The 21,893-nt window shown below is 38.9% G+C and overlaps 1 protein-coding gene across 9 annotated transcripts in view; it reads left to right on the forward strand.

The window, feature by feature from the left end:
* Glis3 (GLIS family zinc finger 3) overlaps window positions 1-21,893 on the forward strand; it is a 424,342-nt gene that overhangs the window by 129,799 nt on the left and 272,650 nt on the right. For 5 of the 9 annotated variants that reach the window (XM_047525258.1, XM_047525253.1, XM_047525256.1 and 2 more), the window contains 2 exons: window positions 6,372-6,579; window positions 13,510-14,626. In XM_047525258.1, coding sequence (XP_047381214.1) covers window positions 6,449-6,579; window positions 13,510-14,626 — 1,248 coding nt within the window. In that variant the 5' untranslated portion in view covers window positions 6,372-6,448. The remainder of the gene's footprint in view (window positions 1-6,371; window positions 6,580-13,509; window positions 14,627-21,893) is intronic. The other 4 variants (XM_047525259.1, XM_047525261.1, XM_047525260.1 and 1 more) reach the window with 1 other exon arrangement.

Genomic DNA, 21,893 nt, shown 5'->3' on the forward strand with positions numbered 1-21,893 from the left:
TGTTCTTTCTTATTTCGGCAGAAAAAGCCCAGGTATGTACTAAGACTCGCTTCTTCTTAGAAAATAATGAACCAGAAGAGGTGTTCCAACCATTTTACGTACACAAATTAGATAATCATTTCCCCCATGATGGCCCAATTGGCATTACTCAGAAAATTGTTCTGTAACATAGTGACGATAATAACAAAAACAAAAACAAAAATTATAACTACTTTCTACTGAGCAAGCATATCCTGTGCATTGACCTCTACTGATCTTTGAAGCAGCCACTTAGGGTGTGCAAAGTGATCTTGTACCTAGAGATGAAGACACCGGGAGGTAAAGGCAACCTGCTAAAATGACCAGAGTTATATACATGAGCAGGCAGCAGAGGTCAGCTGCATTTTCCCAGGCAATCAAAGTATTTTCCAACTGCTTTTGGAATTTGTTTGCTTTTGATGGGAGTTCAAGACTCCTATTTTACATTAGGCATTTATTTGGATTTATTAAAGGAAGTCTTGCCAAGTAGGCACGTTTAAATGCTTAGAACTAGAAATAAGGGAAAAATTTGAGCCTCAGAGTTGTAGAAACTTCATTTGTGGATGACTTAAATTGGCCTTCAAGACTACCTCAATTTTGTTACACCTGGGAAAAAAGGACTTGCATAAAACAGGTTTGCCCAGCGAAAGGTTTACTGGGAGGTTCACACAAATGCTTATTCTGATTTTTCTTGCCAAGTTTTAAAAATTATTTTTTTCAGTGCTGGCAAAGTTTTGAAATTTAAATTTTTTTCTATTATATTGTTGTTTTGTAGTAAAATGCTCTTGAGGTATTTGGCTAGTGATTGACATCTTAGTCTAAGCTAATCAGAGTTTTAACACATTTAGCTAAAAGAAAGATGATCTGCAGATGAAGAAAAAGAGTAGCTTAAAGTCTGGAGCTAGAGAGAGAAAGAGAGAGAGAAAAGAGAGAGAAAGGGAGAGAGATTTTGCCTTGGGTAGGGAGGCCTCAGCATATAGTCCCTGGACACCCAGGAGAAAAGGGACCCTAGGAATAATACTAGAAAGACACCAGGGATAAGTTCTTTAATAAAATTTAACTAACCTTTGCAATGCATTTATTAAGTGCCAGGCCCAAAACATAAATTACAACAGAATGAAGTAACTGCTGGTATTAACCCTACTTTTGAGATTAGGAGACTGAGGCACAGACAGCTCAAGTAACTTGACCAGGGTCACACAGCCCATCCATGGTGGAGCTAGGATACAAACCCATGCTGTTGACTACTGTTTTCTCTGTTGTCAACCTCTCACTTCTTCCTCAGTGTTTCCATGTTTCCATCTGCCTTCGGTACCCTAATGCCCAGTGGTTTGTTAATCCATCCTTGAAAATCCACTGGAGCATGTCATAAAGCCTTTCTTTGCAGTGCATGATCCTGGATTAGAAAACAATTGCTTTAAATGTGTTGTTATTAACATTTGAATATAGATGTTATATTACACACTAATACTATATCATTGCTAAATGTCCTGAATTTGATGGCTGCAATATGGTGATATATGTAGGAATGAGGGGCATGAAATCTGTGACTCAAATGTTCAAAAAATTAATGTTAATAACAAAATTAGTAAGCTCATATATAGGAGATGGATGGATACATAGGCCATTAGATAGAGTTGGAGATTGTTTTACTATTGCTACAGCTTTTCTTCATATTTTAAATTTTTGTAGAGTAAAATATTGGGGAGGAAAACCCTGCTTAGAGATGCTGAGGCATACATTAATATATACTAATCCTTTTTGTGCTCCGAACAACCCTGTGAATTAGGTACTGTTATGTCCCCATTTTAGAACAGGATGCTGAGGCATAGAGAGCCAAGGACCTTGCCCAATGTCATACAACCAGTGAGGTTGGGAGGGCTGACTTGAATACTGCTATTTTATTTCGGCTTGCAAAACACTCTGCATCTGTGTTAGGTTGAACCATATAGAACTTGCTCTTCTCTGATCATTTCTAATCTATTCAAAAAGTCATTGCATGAGACTCACCCTAGGAGCAGGGATCACCTCTTTCCTAATGAATGACTGATCTGCTGTGTTTCTTCATGACCTGATGGTGAGTCCGTGGGGCATCGTGTCCACCTTGCTCACCACTCTCCACAGACTGCCTGGTTCATGACTGGCATTAGATAAGTGTCAGTTGAATGAACAACAACCAAAACGTTTTGAGTACGTCTCCCCTTTTCCTCGGGTGTAGCTCATTTTTGTTGTCCCCTGTATCTGTGTCACTTTTAGGAGAACCTATGGATAGTCATAACTAGTTAGAAAAGATGCAACCTCACCAGTGATAATTGAAACATAATCAACTATTTGGCTTCAAGAGAACCTTTTTAACTGATGAAGACATTGATTAAAATATGCTCCTCTAAGATGACCTCTCAGTTCAGAGCCCCAATGCAAAACGCTTGGTCTCCCTACCAGCATGCAGCAATTTTGGCTAGAATGTATGTGGGACTCAGAATGCCATCCTCTCAGATCCTTATTTGAAGAGTAAACACATTTTTAAAACGTATCATGTTGTCTCTAAAAATAAGCGATCTTTCAAAACGAGAACCAGTGCACAAGTAGTTGGCACATCTGGTAGTCAGAGAAGTTGTACGGTTTGTTTTTAGGGAATGACAAGCCAAGGAACGTTCAGACTTGGCCAACTGCAAACCTTCCTTCTATCTGTGATGACACCTGGTTTAAAAAAACAAAAATTGGCTCCAGGCTTGATGCAGAAAGAACATTGGAAATGGTCAGAGAATTAAACAGCACCATTTACTATCTTATTTTGTGCAAGGAATCATAAAGAACTGTTTCTTCTTACTTCAAGAAAGAATGGAGCAAAAAAAGCAAGGGCAAGCGTGAAACAATAATAACAATAACAGCAACAATACCAGTGCACAGCCGTGGAGCACCTATTATGAGCTGGATAATGTACTGAGTCCTTTATATGTGACGTTAATACTAGATTCACCACCTTGTGAGGTGGTGTTAATTTTCTTCCTGTTTTGTAGATGATAAGACATAGAAATAAGACACACAAATGCTCAGTAATCGGCTCAAGTCACGCACCTAGCTGATCCCAGGCAGGCTGTCCCCAGAATCCACACTCCAGAGCACTGCAGGATTCTGAATAGCCTGGAGGTGGTCATTATGTCTGGCATTAGAAAAAGAATTAGATGGTCACATTGACCGCAGTGACTCTTGGTCAAATTGTTGTTTGACTCCACTTGTGAGGCAAATAATGCTGTTTTCCAGAACATTCTTATAGCTGCATACAAACATTCCCTGTTCCCAAGAAATCTACCTTTCATTTTCATGGTTTGAGGCTATCATCTATGATTCTGTCAGAAGCTGTCATTTCTCTTTGTTTAAAGGACATTAAAACTGACCAGTGAATTTGTGAGTAGGAGGTGGGATAGTAAAAAAAAAAAAAAAAAAGATGGATATATTGGAGAGAGGAAGGCTAATGTTAATTTCTTTATTACAGAACAAGAAACAAGAAAATATTGTGGATGTATGAATCTAGGGTAGAGAGTGAGTTACACAGGCAGCCTTGACCTGTGAAAAATTCTGGTCCAGGAAGATGGATTTATAATTACTATTCCCACTGACTCCATCTTCCAGTTAGCAGAACTGTGGAGAAGCATCAAAAGGATTGACTTTGAAATTGCTTTTTTTTTTTTTTTTTTCCTAAATAGCACTGTTTCAGAAAAGACAATCAGGTGGGCTTCAGTGGAAATAATTGGTCAATATTTAATGTTCACTATAACTATCTTTCATTTTGTTCATTCATCTCCACTGAGCATTCTTCACTGTGTATTCACAGACCCTGGGCTAGGTGCTAAGGGAGCAGAGATGTCCCAAGCACAGGGCTCTGCCTTTAAAAAGCTGCAATATATAAAAACAGAGAGGATGAAAGGCAGGGAAAAAGTCCACTTCCTGAAGTGTCCCAGGTGCTGAGGCAGGTATATTACAGGAGGCCAAAGGGGAACAAAAGGAAGAGTTAGACAGAGCTGCTCAGTTGGAGGTGGGGAAGGGAGGTCACAGAGGAGGGTGCCTTTGAATTGAGACCTTAAAGATGCAGAGGCCCTCACTAGGTAAGTTAGAGTAAGGGCATTCCAGGCAAAGAGAAGAGCTTGAACAAGACAAGGGTTAAAATAAAATCTTCAGTAATAACGTTGGTGTTTATTGATTCTAAGGTATGCGTATTTTGATATCACAACATCTCTGAAATTCGAACACTAGACTCAGATTTAATTGGCTGTTCAAGTTCTCACTGGTACACAAAATAATGGTATGCCTTACAATATATTGGCATTTTAGATTTGATGAAATATGAATATGCTTTGTAATCAAGTGGTATTTCTTAGGTGTGCTATTTTAGCTGCAAATGTGTCTTTGTTTTAGGGGTAGATGGATATTAATATTTGTTTATTAAAAAGAGGAAACAGGCATGAAATGATTTGAGAGTCTTATATGGCTATGTGGTATTCTATTTTACAGAATACTTGACATCTGATGTCGTTTTGATAACAATGGCTGATAACAATGGAAGTTGGGGAGGCAATTCAGTTGTTCTATGTACTGGACTAAAGCTATGAACCACCACATTGCCTATTTCCAAGCTAAAAAGGAAGTTTGAAATACAAATGCATTGGTATTTAGGATTTTTAAAAATGTTCAGTTTATGATGCATTCCATAAAACTGTACACACCACTCTTGATGTCAGCATGAAGCCCCGATAATACAATGTTTTATGTGTTATGAAAGTAAAATATCTATAATCGATTGTCCAAGGCACAAGAAGATGGATCAAACATAAGCCACAGTAGGAAGGGTAGGTGGGATGTTCTGGTGAATGTATTTGAAAAACAAATCCAAGAAATTTCTGTTGCAATTAGTGATATTGGAAAGTATACAAGGAAGAAAACAAGTATCCTGGAGCCCAAACTTAAGGACACAGGTGTGGTGAAAGTACACCCTAGCAGTATCAGTTTCTGCTTGGATGTCATTTGGTGGATTTTAGTTTCCCAGAAGGCTGGACTAGAGCAAGGCTCTTGCCAGCCAAGGATGCTGTGACTTTACCAGCATTTTTGAGATGTGGCTGCAATGATGGGGCCATAGCTATTGTTCCAGTGTCTTGTTTGTCCTTTGGCTTCAGGGACTTCCGGAAGAAAATGTTTCAGAAGGTGACAAGTAAAAATACTTTTTGGCTATTGATTTAATTTTGGGAAAAACAAAATAGGAAAGCATGTCTTTAGGGCTAAGGAAAGTTACAATGACACTTTTCACCTACTTTGATCCCAAATATATCAATGAAAAAAATGGGAACTTTAGTGAGAAAATTTTAGATCCTGATTTGTTAAAAACTGAGATCATATTTATTTTCATTTGTTGTATTTGGGAACAGAGTGTATAGTTGCTGACACTTGACCAGGTAGTTGGCAAAAAAAAAAAAATGTTTGAGCAAGTACATCCATGTAAAAAGAATGTCTAGAATGATTCAACTATTATTATTATTTTTTATAAATTGGTCATGGCAGCGTTTGCCTTTTTTTCCTTTGCTTTTCATTTTTTCATAACAACACAGATTCTTGTGGGTTTCTTCTTTTTTTCTTTCTTTTGGGTATGTACCAAACTTTTCGACACTGGAAGGTTGCAACTAATGCAAATGAAAAACCAATGTCAAATTTAGTTACCATGCTGCTTTTCAAATGAGTCTGTTACGACTCTCTCATCCTCATTATTTAAAAAATTAGGTATGTGTTCAATGACAGTATATTGGGATAAAGAGGAAAAATCAAAGTTGAAGGGACACAGTCATACTATATTCTTTTAAAGAGGCTTTTTGGAAGTCCAGATTTGGAATTTGGGAATGAAGTAAACCAGTTAAACAAGTTTTTTTTTTTTTTTTTTTTTTTTTTTAAGTAGTGTCAACTTTCCTTGCTGGGTGATTCAAGTCGGGGGATGGGGTGGGGAGCAAAAAAAACCCCTGAACACTTTGGTTTGATACAGGTAATTCTGTCTCCCTACCACCTTAACCCTTTAGACAAAGATGTGAGATATGGCTTTCAATATCATTCTCAAAATAAGATTCTCACTTCTGTAGAGAAGTGAAATGTAACCACATTTTATTTAAGTAGTTATTATGGAAGGGTTTCTGTTGTAGCTTTATGACTTTCCAATTGGAATTAGAGAAAGATTTTTGGTATCACCCGTACTAAAAAGGGAAGATCTGAGGACTGTCTTTCAAGATGGGTCCTGATATAAGTGTGCACTTGTGTGTATTTACTGATCTCTCATGTAAGGGACATAAAAGCTAACCTGATTCATTTGTTTTTAGGGGCTCTGGGCTTTGGGCCTCAGTGCAAGTCCATTGGAAAAGGCAGCTGCAACAATCTAGTGGTCACCAGCAGTCCCATGATGGTTCAGCGACTGGGACCCATTTCACCTCCAGCAAGCCAGGTCTCCACAGCATGCAAGCAGATCAGTCCTAGCTTACAGAGGGCAGTGAATGCAGCCAACCTGAATATACCTCCTTCAGATACCAGGTCTCAAGTTACTTTTTTTTCCCCCCCTTCTTTACGGTATAATCACACCTTACCAGTGTTTTCCCTTCTATCCTTGAATGCACGTGCGCGCGCACACACACACACACACACACACACACACACACATTCACCTACACACACATACTCCCAAACAACTCTTTCTAATGCAAGTGTTGTAGGGGAATGCTAAAAACTTAAGTATGTGCCATTGTGTCCTCTTAATTGGGAGGAATGGTTTTAATACCTGCTATTTTGTGGTATGAGTGAAACGAATGCCCATTTTGAGATTTTTGAGTCTCTGACTGAAGGCCTGTGTGTAAATTTGTCAGTTCTTGGTGAAGCGAGTCATGTCATGACCTAATTGATGTTCCATGCACACCTTTCTTACCTGATGGGTTTTGGTGTATCGCTTTCAGTCTCAACGCTGCTTGTCAAGCTGTTTTCATGATCTGTCCATCTGCCTATCCACCCATCCACCAGTCTGCCTAAATATGTATCAAGTACCTACTGTCTGTGTAATATAATAGTCAAAGTTTAGAGAGATAGTAGAAAGAATGAAGACATAAATCAAACATTTTAAGGCTTTATGATATGTCGGGGAAGACATATTTTCATGTATGAGTTACATAACATTTCAACATGATGTCTGATTAGGTGGCAGAATAAGTAGGTACAATAAGTGCCACATATCTATCTCCATAGGGGAGAACTAATTAGAAAAATCACCCCCTCAAATTTTCATCTCTCCCAAGGCTGATATTAGGGAGACCATAAAACCAAACTACTGTACAGTGTTTAAAGTCTGTTTCTTTTTGAAGTTGATTATTTCATCTTCACAAGTTAACTTCTTGGAAAAGCACAATCCAAAGTTTTTGTCTCTGAGTCCTGTTTCTGCTGGAACTGATCTTGTAACTGATCTGGTTCACTCTCTGGGCCCCTGTTTCCTCTTCTTGGGGCGCTGTAACCCACTAAGAGGCCATGTGGTTCTGAGACCCTGTTTCTTCTTCCTTTCCTTCCTACTCCCCCTCTTTTCTGCTCTTGTCTTCGTGCACAATCCTCCTAGCTGCCATTTGAGACTCTGAAATCATAGTTCCTGGATCATTTATTTATGCCAATTTTTTCATGAGGTGGAAAGTTGTTTTTCAGCTGAGACTTTTTGTGATGGGAAGCTGCTGTCATTTTCCCATTGATGATTATGCCTTGAGGGACTCCTCAGACTTGCTGAGTGCTGCATGTAAAATTAACTGTGCTCATGGGTGGGTGTCAATGGGAAGCCTTCAGCTTCCTGTCTGTGGCAAGTCCAGCCCATGCCTTGAAGGCAGAGTCATAATTAATGGAGAAGCTGATGGTGGCAGAGCACAGGGCTGCTCAAGCCACGTACCTTATGCAGTCCCTTTCATGGGTCGGCCAGAGAGGGTCATTATCTCAGTGTTTTCTGGCACATTTGATTCCTTAGCATAATTTTATATCCTTAAAAGGCAACACCATAATGATACCCTGACAGGTGTTTTTGACTATGTATTCTGTGAGCCCTTCTATGAGCAAAAAAATTTTTTGCAGGATGAACAAAGAAACAGGAGTTGAGGAGTGGCTTAGTGAAGGATGGAACCTACTTTTAGCAATTTGGAAAGGTCGCATATTATTTGTGATCTTTAAATTGGTTTGTGTGTTCCATCAGAGGAGAGAAAGGGTAAGAGGCAGCAGTTCAAACTGGAAGGCATGTTACTGTCACAGAGAAGTTGGTGAGGTCATCATCTTAAGTGCCTTATCCATCAGGAGTCTGCTGGAGGCAAATAGGGACTGGAGACAGTTCAGCCTGAGAAATGCTCTGCCTGTGAAAAGCTGCAAAATGTATTGTTTTATCTAATTACCCATATAATTCCTGTAATTCCTAAAGTAAGAATTATACCACCCAAGGAAAATCATGAGTAGAATTTTGATAGACATCCTTCCAGGTGTATGCAAATGCATGCATCATAAGCATTGGTTTTTCTTTCCACTAAATTGACCTAATAATTGACATAGTTTTATAATTACTTTTTCAGTTCATATATTATAAACTCTTTTGTAATAATGGTTTCTTTCTGCTCCAAATTCCATTTTATAAAGAAAGTATATAAATAAAACAGTAATTCTTATCAGTCTTTTATTACTAGGGATTTAGTTCTTTCCCCTTATTTCAGTATTATAAATTATGCTTTATTGCATTAACCCTGTAACTCTTTTATTGCACCTCTCTGATTATTAGAATAAATTGTTAAAGTAAAATTTGCTGGGTTAAAGGAAATGTACAATTTTCAGCTCTTAATATGTCTTCTCAAATTGCACCGTAGAAAAGACCTACCCATTTATAAATTCACTAACAGTCTAAGAGAGTGCCTGTTTTCTCTGACCTTATCAAATATTAGGTAGTATTCTTATAAGTTTTCCTTAAGTATATAAGTTTTGCCATCTGAGGTACAAAATTATATTTTATCCTAATTTGTATTTGTTCATTATTGATACAATTGGGCAGTTTTCATGGATGTATTGGCTGTATTTTTTAAAAATTCATTTAAGTACATTTTTCTCTTGGGTGCTCATTTGAAGAAAGCACTTTTTCCTTAGCTTTGTTGGGTTCTGTCTAATTCATTGGTGAGAATTTTGCTCCAGTACTGTGCATTTACTTTGATTAATTTCCAAACCATTTCTAACTAGCCTGACTTAATGATAAATGCCAACTTATACCTTGGTATTTTGAAGATCCAGGAACCATTCCCATTTTAGGCATTGCCAAAAGTCTGTACTGCAGAGGCTGGTGTACATATTTCTCCTACAGTGACAAGGCCAAGGTACTGATACAGTAATCTCATGCAACGGATTCATATCCCCATCTAGCAAAGGTTGGGCAATGGAAGAAATGGGATGCTATTTGCATCGTTTGGAATGTATTTAGCTTTTCTGGTTTGCACATGCAATTTTTGATTCTGCATTTTATGATTGAATATTTGTACTACCTTCTAGTATTATCTCTATTGAAGACGTGATGGGCCCCAAGACACAGAAAATCTAAATGCTTCCCGCAGTGTCACTTGCTTGTCAGTCACAAAACTCACCCATTGCCTGATAATGTTATTCTACATCCAGAAAGGTGCCACTTTTATCTCTTTATCCTCTATTAGAAATTCTTAGGAGTGATTGTCTTTTTGTTTGGAATATGTCCACAAAGCTCAGAGGAAGAGCACAGGCTAAGAATGGATTCTGGACTCTCTATAAGTCCTAACATTTTATAAAGCCACTCTGTGATCAGATGCACTTCTAATTCTTTTGAGTGATCTAGCAGGACACATAGATAAGAACTTCTAGATAGACTAGAACTGATTTTCCTTTCCATATCTGTGTATATATGAAATACATATATTCGTATGAGTGTCAGTTTGAATTCTGCATGATCTTTAAGTTAGAACTTCTTTTAAGTTTGGCATTGAACCAAGGAATCCAACTTGGGTCATCCTCCCTCTTATGGCTCCATGAGTTACTTAGTTCTTACCTTACCAGCCATCCTAATCCTTTTTGCTGATGGTTTCTGAGTTGTTTATATTGCTTTTATTTTGTTCGAGATATATCTCCTTTCTTTTCACATATAGCTCCAAATAAACCAGTCACCAGAAATAGTATCCTTAGGAACAGATGAACATATGGAAATGGAGATTGTTCTCAGTATGCTGACACAGCTCTCTGAACTCTGTCACTTTCTTTCCCACAGGCCTGGTGTTGTAGCAGCAGGGGTTACAGGCAAGAATTCTTGGCAGTCCTCACACTCATTCAACATATTGTTGCAGAAAGAACAGAAAATTTGTGTTCCAGTTGTAGCTTGTGTGACTTGAAGCTGGTTTTACCAGGTCTTTTAGTGAAGCAGAGCATTATGGACCACATGTGAGATGCAGTGTGAGAAAAGCAATAGAGAATGTATGTGATCCAGCTAAGGTTTTGCCTGTCACATGCTGCTTCGTTTGTTATTCACTGAGGACTTTGTCCCCTCCACCCATTTCTCTCTCTCTCTCTCTCTCTCTCTCTCTCTCTCTGTGTGTGTGTGTGTGTGTGTGTGTTGTGAGACCAAGAGGAATTTCACAGAACCTTAGTCTTATTCTTTGTATAACAGAATTGATTAAAAAATCCAGTTTCCTTGCCTCACATGCCATACCAAATAAGAAGATAACATATAAGAAAAATACTTTGTAAACTACAAATAATAGATGGTTATCATCATGATGATTATTTATTTACTTTGTTAATCAACAGTTTTTTGAGTACTTAGTACTTATCTAACACTCTGGTAGGTACTGGGGAGAAAAAAAATTGCCCCTACTGTTGAGAGACTTTGACTTCTCTCAAGGAAAATATTCACATGTGCTTCTAGGTGTGTAGACAGTATATAACCTATTTGGAAAGAAGACTCTTATCAAGAGCTGGTGTATTGGGGAGAGATTCCATGCATTAGAACTGTGAAAGGTTGAAAGGTCTGGATTACTTCATAGGAGATAGGAGGGAGACCGGCTGGAGAGAGAGAGAGAGAGAGAGAGAAAGAGAGAGAGAGAGAGAGAGCCCTATTCATACTAATTGCTTTAATGATAGAATATAGAATTTGTTTTCTGAAAAATATATGGCAACTGTCCTAGAAAACTGAGATGTCCAAGGTATTAAACAAAGTACCTACACAGGGTTATATTCAGATTTAAATTAAGCCACAATCAGGTGTAATTCGAGAAAAATGAGAATCATCTTTCAACAATGGAACAATGAACATGTCTCACTACAGGCTGAACCTCAAACCAAATAGTATAATTTCATAAGCAAAGTTAATTGAGGTAGATAAAATACTCTGTCTGTTGGTCACTGCTTAAAAATCTGATATGTTCTGGTGTTGGGGATGTAGCTCAGTTGGTAGAGGGCTTGCCTCACAAGCGCAAGGTCCTGGGTTCAATCCCTGGCACCACAAAAAAATAAAATAAAATAAAATAAATAAATCTGATATGTCTAAAATGACACAGGCAAATGTGCCACCTGAGAATGGACGTCCACTCAGCCATTTGGTACTAGTGAAGCTCTTGTTCTTGATGTTCTATAAACCTTCTCAGGGTGTAAAGCAAAGTCAGTTGTCTCTGCTTCAAATATGACATATCTACTGATTTAGCTTGGGTCTAAAAGCAATTCCTGAATCCCACTGGGGAAGGGACCAAAAGGCCTTTGACATCCAATCACCAGAAGCCTTCTGCTGAGCTCTGCAGGAAGAGCCACATGCTGCAAGTGTGCTAAGAAAATAATTGAAAAGTGTCCACAGGGAATTAAAAAACAGATGGTTCAGAAAACACTTTGGGGCTTGAAGAAGGACTTCAGCCCAAATGTAAGGATGTGGACCAAGAAAAAAATCTATGTCAAGGGCAACTGGATATAAATTCTGGCTGTGTTTGTCATTGGTAAACATTACTTCACCTGATGGTAACATCATGTTGATCACAGTGTTATCACCCCATAGTGTGCTTTTCAGAGCTGTTTTCTTGCTAATATCTCAATGCTTATAGGAAACTGCATTCCTGGCTCCCATTTTATGAGGTGGAGTAAGAGGAACAGGTGGGATAAAAATGTTTCTCTTTTTCCCTTGTTCCATTGCAACAGGTTGATATTTAACAGCTAGAGATAGTAAATGTGTTCATTTTGGGAAAGGCAGACATTTTCTATAACATTATGTTGCGATTAATTTTATTATCCCAAAATAGATCTCTGTAGAAAGCCAGTGCAGATACACATAAATAAGACAAGCTTTTCTGCTGTGCACTGAGTCTGAGTCAGGGAATGCAGTACCGGTTCTGAATGTCTATATGGGTAACCTCTTTGTGACAGACTTTCTGTCCGAGGGGCACAGCTTTTTTTCTTCAATTCTTTTTAAATAAAGATGAATTTTAAAGGGTCCTGAGTTACATTATGAACCATTTTGTTGTGTAGATAATATATTGTGAGACATGAAGCTTATTTAGTAAAGGGTAAGAACAGGAAGGGAAAAATTGTAAAATGAGCTACTGAAAGTGAATGATCTACTCAGCCCAAAGCTTCTCTGATTTAGGAGTTCATCAAAAATCTAAGACTAGCAAGTGTGATTAAACCTTATATGGCCCCAGTATGTAATTCTAAATGTGACTTGATTTTAGTTTGTTTCTATACCTATATATTATAGGTATATTTTATTTAAAAAATTGAGAACTGAAACCAGTCCATGTATTTATATATATTTTTCACCTACTGGGATGATTTGATATTGTAACTGCATGCTAACAGTATAAATTGCTCTTTATTTATTTATTTTTACTAATTTGTTAATATCAGTGAAACTAAATTGCAAAGCTTCTGAATCTCCTGGACTACCCTTTAAGGATTTATTCGTTTTTTTTTTTTTTTTAAATCAAGTACAGTTTCTATGTTATCTCCTCAAATAGATGTTGCTTAAAGGCTGGTACTCTGTTTAGATTTGTATGCACTGCAAAGCCTGTCATACCATACTGCACACAGTAGGTGCTTAACAAATACTTGGTTATTTGGTTTGCCCTGACAGGCATTAATAATTTTCCCAGGTCTTTAATTTTTCCTTACATTAAAAAGGATATTTGAAAATAAAGCAAGGACTATTTATTATCACTAACGTTCTAAGATTATAACAATATGTCTTTTGTTTTATTATTTCAGTAAGCATTAGCTTTTATTGTTCTTCTTGGTAAAATGTTATTTACCTGGAACTAAAAGCTTTGGATTTTATCTTAGCCCAAGAATGTGTTTAGTGGAGAATGTAATTAGGGGAAATACTTAAGGGATTGTAAGTGCAATGTTCTTTTAGCTCTTAAGCAATCCATATCCTGCTAAAATGTTATTTTTTTTCTTCCCTTCTGGCTGCTGTTTCAGGTCCCTTATTTCACGGGAGTCTCTGGCATCCACAGCTTTGAGTCTGACGGAAAGTCAATCGGCCTTGAGTGTGAAACAAGAGTGGTCTCAGGGCTACAGGGCTCTGCCTTCACTTTCTTCCAGCCATGGCTCTCAGAATGGTGTCGATCTAGGGGACTTCCTTGGCCTTCCTCCAGGGACATCCATGTCCAGCAACAGTGTCTCTAACTCATTGCCATCCTACCTTTTTGGCATGGAAAATACCCACTCTCCTTACCCTAGTCCCAGGCATTCATCGACCAGGTCCCACTCAGCCCGCTCCAAGAAGAGAGCACTGTCCCTGTCACCCCTGTCTGATGGCATCGGGATAGACTTCAATACCATCATCCGCACCTCACCCACGTCCTTGGTTGCCTACATCAATGGGCCGAGGGCATCCCCAGCCAACATGTCCCCGCAGCCCGAGGTCTATGGGCATTTTCTGGGTGTGCGTGGCAGCTGCATCCCCCAGCCGTGTGCAGTACCTGGAAACCAGAAGGGTGTGCTGGTGGCCAGTGGTGGCCTGGCACTACCGGCCTATGGTGATGATGGCGTGCTGGAGTATGAGCGCATGCAACAGCTGGAGCACGGTGGCCTGCAGCCCGGGCAGATCAACAATATGGTGGTGCAGCACGGCCTGCCAGGCCCCGAAAGCCAGCCCTCTGGCATGCTCAAGACTGAGCGACTGGAGGAGTTCCCCGGCGGCACCCTGGACTTGCCCTCCGCGCCCCCTCTTCCTCCCTTGCCACCACCTCAGGGTCCGCCACCACCCTACCATGCTCATCCTCACCTTCACCACCCAGAGCTAGTGGCTCATGGCCAGCCACTGGCCCTGCCCCAAGCTGCCCTGGACGAGGATGGGGAGATGGATGATGTTGGGGGCAAGCACTGCTGTCGCTGGATAGACTGCAGTGCTTTGTATGACCAGCAGGAGGAACTTGTAAGGCATATCGAGAAGGTTCACATCGACCAGCGCAAGGGGGAAGACTTCACTTGCTTCTGGGCTGGCTGCCCTCGAAGGTACAAGCCTTTCAATGCCCGCTATAAACTGCTGATCCACATGAGGGTCCACTCTGGGGAGAAGCCCAACAAGTGTACGGTGAGTTTCTGAAGCCCAGGAGCGACCTTTCTCTAAGGCGTGGCTTGCTTTTCATGCATATGTTTTCTAAACTTGGCCCACAGGTCTGGGGACAGTTTCTTCATTTGTGGGTTTGGATGTGTGGTACTGGAGATTTCTGTAGGATTGGATACCTCTTCAGCTTGAGGAAGGGGAAGGTTCCTCTGATGGCTGGTGGCTGCTGGTTTCTCTCCCTTTCGAGGTTCTCTTCTGCAAGGCTACATGATCAGCAAAGGAGGTCAATCAGCTACACTGTCCAAAATCTTGAAAAAATGCTGGCCAGGCACAAACTAGAGTTTCTTTAATGTGCGTGGACACGCAAGAGCAAAGGAACACACATCACACCACCAGCAAGCTTTAGCTCTTTTCCAAAGCAAATATTCAGAGATTTTTCTTTCCCTTTAATAACTGGGTGAGAATTAGAGTGGGGGAAGGGGTGGTTTTGATCTTTAAGAAGGGAACTCACCACTTAGCAACTTGGCTAGTAAAATTATTGCTCAATGCACCCACACGCCTGCACACTGTACCTTCCAGGGTTGTGGGACTAGTTAATGATTTATAGCCAGCATAAAAACACCAGAGGACACCACAGGAGCAGAACCTGGAGGGATCTCACCTAATTTTAAGGAGAGGGTTTGTGGAAAGGTGTAACAAGGGAATGGATTAGGGAATGTGCCTGATGTACCTTTGATGTTGAAGAAGTAGGCCTGGTATCGCTTTCCCCTGCCTTCCCCTTTCCCAGCATCAATCCTGGAACTCTGTTTCTTGGCAAAATTTACTATATTTGAATAATATGATTCTTAAATGCTTTCACAACAATTTTACACTTCACAGAAAACCTCAGGATTTACAAGTGGGACAACACCCTTGGGATCACAGGGATGGCTTTGCACAATGTGACAGCTCACTTAACTCTTGGAAAAAGAATAACATATGTTTTAGATTAATTTAGATGGACAAGAATATTTCCTTATAATTAAAATCTGAGAATTCTTTGTGCTCCCTGGTTAATAAGCATGCTGGAGGTCACTAAATATGTGAAATATATAATTTATTTTGAAAAGGAACTTATCTAGACTGTGATTCCCCAACTGGAGTCCCTTCTTTCTGTAGCATGTTGTGATATAAAGAATCTGTACCATGTTTGTATTTGATTGTAAATTAGCCAGGTCTCCGATTCATGTAAAAGCAAACCAAACAGGTGGTATCTGTAATGCAAGTATTAGAAGCACCTTTTCACCATCCGGTAGGTATTTTTGAAAGAGTTTTAAGAATTTCTGGTGGAATGAAATTGCATTTCTTATGGTTACATTATGCCCCATGTTGTGATTTTTCTTAAGGAAAACCTGAAGGTGATACATTGTGAGAATGTCAGGTTCTATGAGTGAAAAGAATAATTACATTCCAGGAGGCAAACCCTCACTCTTTCAGTAGGGTTCTGCATTAAAATGCCAGAAAGAGACAAGCAATTGTAGGCAATTCCATTTACTCTGTTTGGAACACACCAGCCTATTGCAGGCAGGAAAGACATTCAGTTTCTGAAGGAAAACAGTCCAACCTTTCAGTCCTGACTAATCCTGTCTGAAAATAGTTTACTGGATTTGGCTTTACTGAAATAAACATAAAGGCTTGAATTATCCAAAAATTTTTTTCTGTATTGCAAAATTAATTTTTATGCAACAGGATTTCCCCATTTTCCCACTGTTCCCAGACTTTTCAAAGATGTGTAACTTTATAAGGTTGACTTTTGCTAAAGTGCATGATGAATAGTAAAAATAGAAACGGTTGAGTGAAAGAATAAGCTGAAAGGTAAATGTTTGTAGACCTTTGCATAACTCTTCATTGTACTGTTCAGAATGGGTACAAGAGGTATTTTTCTCTCTTAATCTGCCCACTCCCCACTTATAGACCAAATCTTTGCAAAATTCAGGTTGCTAATTTAATAGCATATTAAATCTAGATCCACAAACCATTTACTTACACATATTACAGTGCAGATATGTTTATCCAAGGCAGAGTTCTTAGGAGTTGACTAATTCTGCAATTCCAGTCTTGGGACTGTATATTTGTAGCAAGAAGACATCCATTTTCACATAAACATACATGTCATGGACCTTATGTCTTCTGAAGACTGCTCTAGTGCACCATGTCATCTGCTTCATCTGTCGGGCTATAGCCAACTGGCAGTGAAAATTTAGCAGTTCTCTCAAGTTGTAGTCCATGAATAGAAGACATTGTGCTTAAAGTGGATGCACACCTGAAACAATGTATTCCTCTACCTTTTGAAAAGTGAATCTTCACACACTTGGAATCCAAACACAAAGAACTTTCAACACTGCAATGTTTCACTGCTTTAAAATCAGAAGGTAGTTGATTCAAAGCTAAAGATCCCCACCAAGTAAAATGACCACATTCTTCTTTTGGAGAAGTGATCTTTGGCTTTTTGTGGCTCTGTCACATGCTGCAAAGTCTAGGAGCAGTTTCAGTGAAAAGACCCAGTCTATTTTATGTATGTTTAGCTGCTTTTAATTTTCCATGATAGAGTTACTCATCATTTTCACTCACTTGCTTATTGACCCAGGAAAGGGCAGATGACCCCTTTGTGTTTGGTGACCATGACTACAAGAAGCACAAAGAGCTTGTGGAAGTTATGGTAAAAGGAGGGTGTGTCAGAGGGCTACAGCCAGCTTACAGGAAGAGGCTGCCCCTGGTGTCCTCCCTCAGTGCCAAATTCCCTTTCCAGCATGGGAGAATGCATTTTCAGAATCCCTGATTATGACTCCCAGCCTTACCCGGAACTCCAGGGTTCTGATCACTCCCGACTCTAGGTGGCAAAACCAGGAGAGGGTTAGGAATTATTTATTTGGTTCAGTTACTGGAAGAAGAAGATGGGTACTTTTCCTTTCCTCACCCAAATGACCCCACCATTTTGTATATCTCATTCTTATTGCTTCTGTGGAAAGCTCTCTCTTTGTAGGCCTGGCTCAGTGGCAGAGATATTCCCAGCCAGTGACAAAGGCCTTGGAAAGTAAAGGCCTTGGCAGACAGACACACCTCAACTAGATCAGAAACTGGAATATGGAGGAGTTATATTTAAAAGTACCCAAGTCCTTTCACTGCTGTCTATTAACTAAAGCGATTTCTAGGTGCTGAATCGTTCTATTTTGACCTTCCTAAGCTTACTCAGTTCCAACCTTGGTAAATCTTGGAGTTAACAAAACTGTGGGGCATCCCCAGTGTAACTATGTGGAATTCTGTTAAGTTTTCCTGAGATGATAAGGTTCTAGATTTCCAAGTTAGAACAAGTCATGGAGACTCAGAATTTGTCTTGTTTTCAAACCTCTGATTCATGTAGGAGGATCACATAAAATCTAACCCAGAACCACATATTATATCAACTGTCTCTAACTGTATCCATAGTATTGGTTCCAACAGAGCACACACTGAGAATGTTTTTGACATACATAGGTCTTTCTGCCATTAAATTTAAGGGTGTGCAGTGCCTGACTGGGTAGTGTTCCCAGGGAGGTGGATTCTGAATGAGACCAGGCATACTCTGTTTGTGCCTCTGCTGGGAAAACCTATCTGATCAGGGCAGAGTGAGCAGGGGCACAGGATTCTGTTGCCAGGGTGGGAAAGGCCAGTGCTTGCCTTTGTGTGCAATTGAAAGCAGTTGTGCTGGGAGGTTAGGGAGTGTTAATAAGGGAATTAGGGGGAATGTGGGCTGCCACTTAAATTTTGCTTATTTTTCCTGGATGAATTTTATCCAATAGCAAAAAGGAATTTTGTAAAACTTTTACCCTCCCACAGATTTTCATGAAAATGTCACTGACCAAAGACAGTTTTGAATTTTGTATGAATTGACTCATTTCTCCACAGGCATTTTGCCTGGCAAAACCTAGAATATTTGCTTTGGCTTGAATATTGGGTAGTTTGCTTTTTAAGTAACATTGGATCATGAACATAAGAAAATAAATACAGAACTGGGGCCATGTCCCCATTCCTCTTTTATGGCCTGATGTATGGGTTCATGGGCCAGCATTGGCTATGTAGCATATTTTTAAAAATAGTTTTTTAGTTATAGGTGGGCACAATACCTTTATTTTATTTTATTTATTTATTTTTATGTAGTGCTGAGGAGTGAACCCATTGCCTCACACATGCTAGGCAAGTGCTCTACCACTGAGCTCTACAACCTCAACCCTGTAGTATATTTTTTGAAGAAAAGTAAATTCCTTGTAAGATGTGGAAGGTTTTTTCATATCCTTCATTTTATTTTTTGATAAGACTTGGCATTGATGTGATGATCACAATAACATGACAGAAGGGACCTTAGGAAGATACTGTCTAACCATGACTGTTAGTTAATACTTCAAAACCTTTGTATAGGACACAATGAGCAAATTCTCATAGTACCAAATATTGGTAAGTGTATGTAAAATGGGGGATATGCTAACTTTTCTGGAGTGAGTAAATTGGTGTAACCACTTGGAAGAGCAATTTTGGAATATCTAGTAAGTTTGAAGCGAAGCATATCCATCAGAGCCATGTCTAGGTATCTCCCCTACAGACTCTTGCATGTGGTGATGGAGAGACCCGGGGAAAAATGTTCACTACATTCATGTTTTTATAAAAGTGTAAATAACTATTGACATATTAGATGAATCAATAAACTATGGTTTATTTGTAATGAAATAATATAAAGGAGTTTAAAATTAATGGACTATATACACAAATATGTCAACATGGGCAACTCTCAAAAGTTGTTGAGTGAAAATTTATGTGCAAAAGGATAAAGGCAGTATCATACAGTTTATATACATTTAAACACAGCAAAGTATAGAGTTGTTGGAGATCAATAATCATGTGGTTAAAGAATGAAATCCTGTGGGCAGAGTAACTAGTAACTTATGATTGGGGATATTTCTAGAGAGGAAAGAAATAGGATGTGGGGATTTTGCTCCACCATCTTTCAAGGAGGGAGAACTGAAATAAATGTGACAGAATATTAGTTTTTTTTAAACTGTGGTGGGAATACAGGTGCCACAGGTATCTGTTGTTTCATAAACTGTGCTGTTTAAAATGTTTCATAAGTGTGTGTTTTACTTAAAAATGAAAGAAAATTAAGATAACACTTCAGCTTCCTTACACACATTCCATTTTCAGATGAGCACAAAACCTAGAAGAATTGATTTTTCCAGTTTATCTGTTTCCCATTAAGGCACTGTTCTTTGCTTGGCTGACATTGAACTCACCTGGCAGTACCTGGGTCTCACTCATGAGTCTGTGATGTGATTTATCTGGGGTGTAGCTCTCAGGTGATTCTGATGAGCAGCTAAGACTGAGAACAAGTACTCCAGAAGTTCTAGATAAATAAAAGACTACCCTGTCTAGGTTAAAGTGTAGGGAGGCAGTGTTTAGTAGAGTATGTCTTCATTATCCTCAATATCCTGACAATGATCAAGGTAGCTTAGTGTCCCCCTGGAATAAAATCCAGAGGCAAAAGAGAAGAAGATACTACAGCGACTCTGGCAATGGCAGGAGGCTTTCGACTGTGTCCATCTCATGATCAGAGTACTCTTTCTCTGCAGTTAATAGTCAATTAAAAGTCAGGATGAGCCTTGTGCTGAAGTATATGTCTATCATTGCCACCCCTTGACTCCCTGAGTTAAAAGTGGCACTGACAGATCTGTCACATCTTTCCCATTTTTAAAGGTAAGAGAATTCTTCCTTCCAAACACAATGCAGCCTCTCTGCTTTTAATATAAAATGATCTTCAAAACATTTTTTTGCTACTATGGACATTTCTAAAGAGTTGGTAAATTATCAAAATATTGAATTTTCCCTTTTATCAAATCTGCCTGATGTGATTAAATAAATAAAATTAACATTAATATCCTCTTTGTCTCTTGAGGCTGAAACACCACCAGTGAAACATCTGGTAAAGATCAGAGAGAGTGTAGCTTCCAAATTGTATCCCACAAGGCATCAGTCTGTCAAATATTAGATGCAAACTCAATGATTTAAAAAAGTAAAACTAAATCTTGAGATTTTTTTCCCCCAGTGATTTTATACAAGAGAGATACAAACATATTTCTCTATGTATATACATGTTGAGTATACTGAGGACATGTATATGTCACTGTAAATTAAAAAGCCCTTAGTATGGGTAAAAGCAAAACCACAGAAATTCTCATCAGATGGAGGGAATTGACCACAGTCTATAAGGCGTCTGTCAAATCAGATTTTACAGCCCAAAGTGCTATTTAGAAACCTGCCATTTGGTAGTAGTTTAATTTGATTTCCCTTTTGAAGGCATTTAATCCAGTTTACCTGGGGAACTGGCCTTTCATGAACTTTGTCCTAAAAATAAATGTATAGCAGATTTGGGCAAATGTTTCAAAGTAAATTGTGGTTTATGTTTCTTTGCCCTGTGATCCTAGGATTAATGAAAAATAATAGATAATGAGAGCAACCCAAAGAGGTTAAATATTTGAGGCTTTATCCTCATTAAACAAAATCATTAACTACATGATGGTCAATGTTCCTTTTAGTTCGTATTTGTTTTGTGGTTCTTCCCTAATTTTATACCCTGAAATAACATTTTTTAAATTAGAAAGCACTATGTAAATCTTTTCATAAAGTATTAGATTAATGGGGTACATGGTAAACCTTTTGAGGTTTCATATATAGTTTTAAAAGTATATTTTTCTTAGTCCATTCAGACTACACAAGTGTGGAAAAAGAGGTAGTCTGATTTTCTTTGATCTTTTAGAAGCATTTTCTTCAAGTTCTGGATAGAATGATTTGGAAAGAGATGATTATTTTTTCATCGGCTGATTTATTAGTTTCTACTGTAGTTACTGAGTTGAGACTTCTAGACTACCCATAAGACAATGGATATTTTAACCTGGGGCAATGGATATGTGACTGGCAAACCCAGACAGGATCAAGGCAGGCTTGATTTCACATCTAGCAGTGAGATTGATTAGTCTAAATAGGTGCCATGTCCTGTGGAATTTGGTGAGAAAATGGAATGAAGCACAGTGTGTTCTTATTTTTGTTCTTATTTTTGCAGCACAGTATTTGTTTTTATTTTCTTGGCCCATAGGTATGGACTTGAGTTGGGGGAATAAATTCTCAGGGGAGGAGAATTTTCAAAAAGCATTTAAAATGATTAATTTAAGAGGTTGTTGAGAAGTCGGAACATGAGATGATTGGGTTCTGTGTAGTCAAGGGCAATATGCAT

This window comes from Sciurus carolinensis, chromosome 14 (genome assembly GCF_902686445.1).
Source record: "Sciurus carolinensis chromosome 14, mSciCar1.2, whole genome shotgun sequence".
NCBI classification, from domain to species: Eukaryota; Metazoa; Chordata; class Mammalia; order Rodentia; family Sciuridae; genus Sciurus; species Sciurus carolinensis.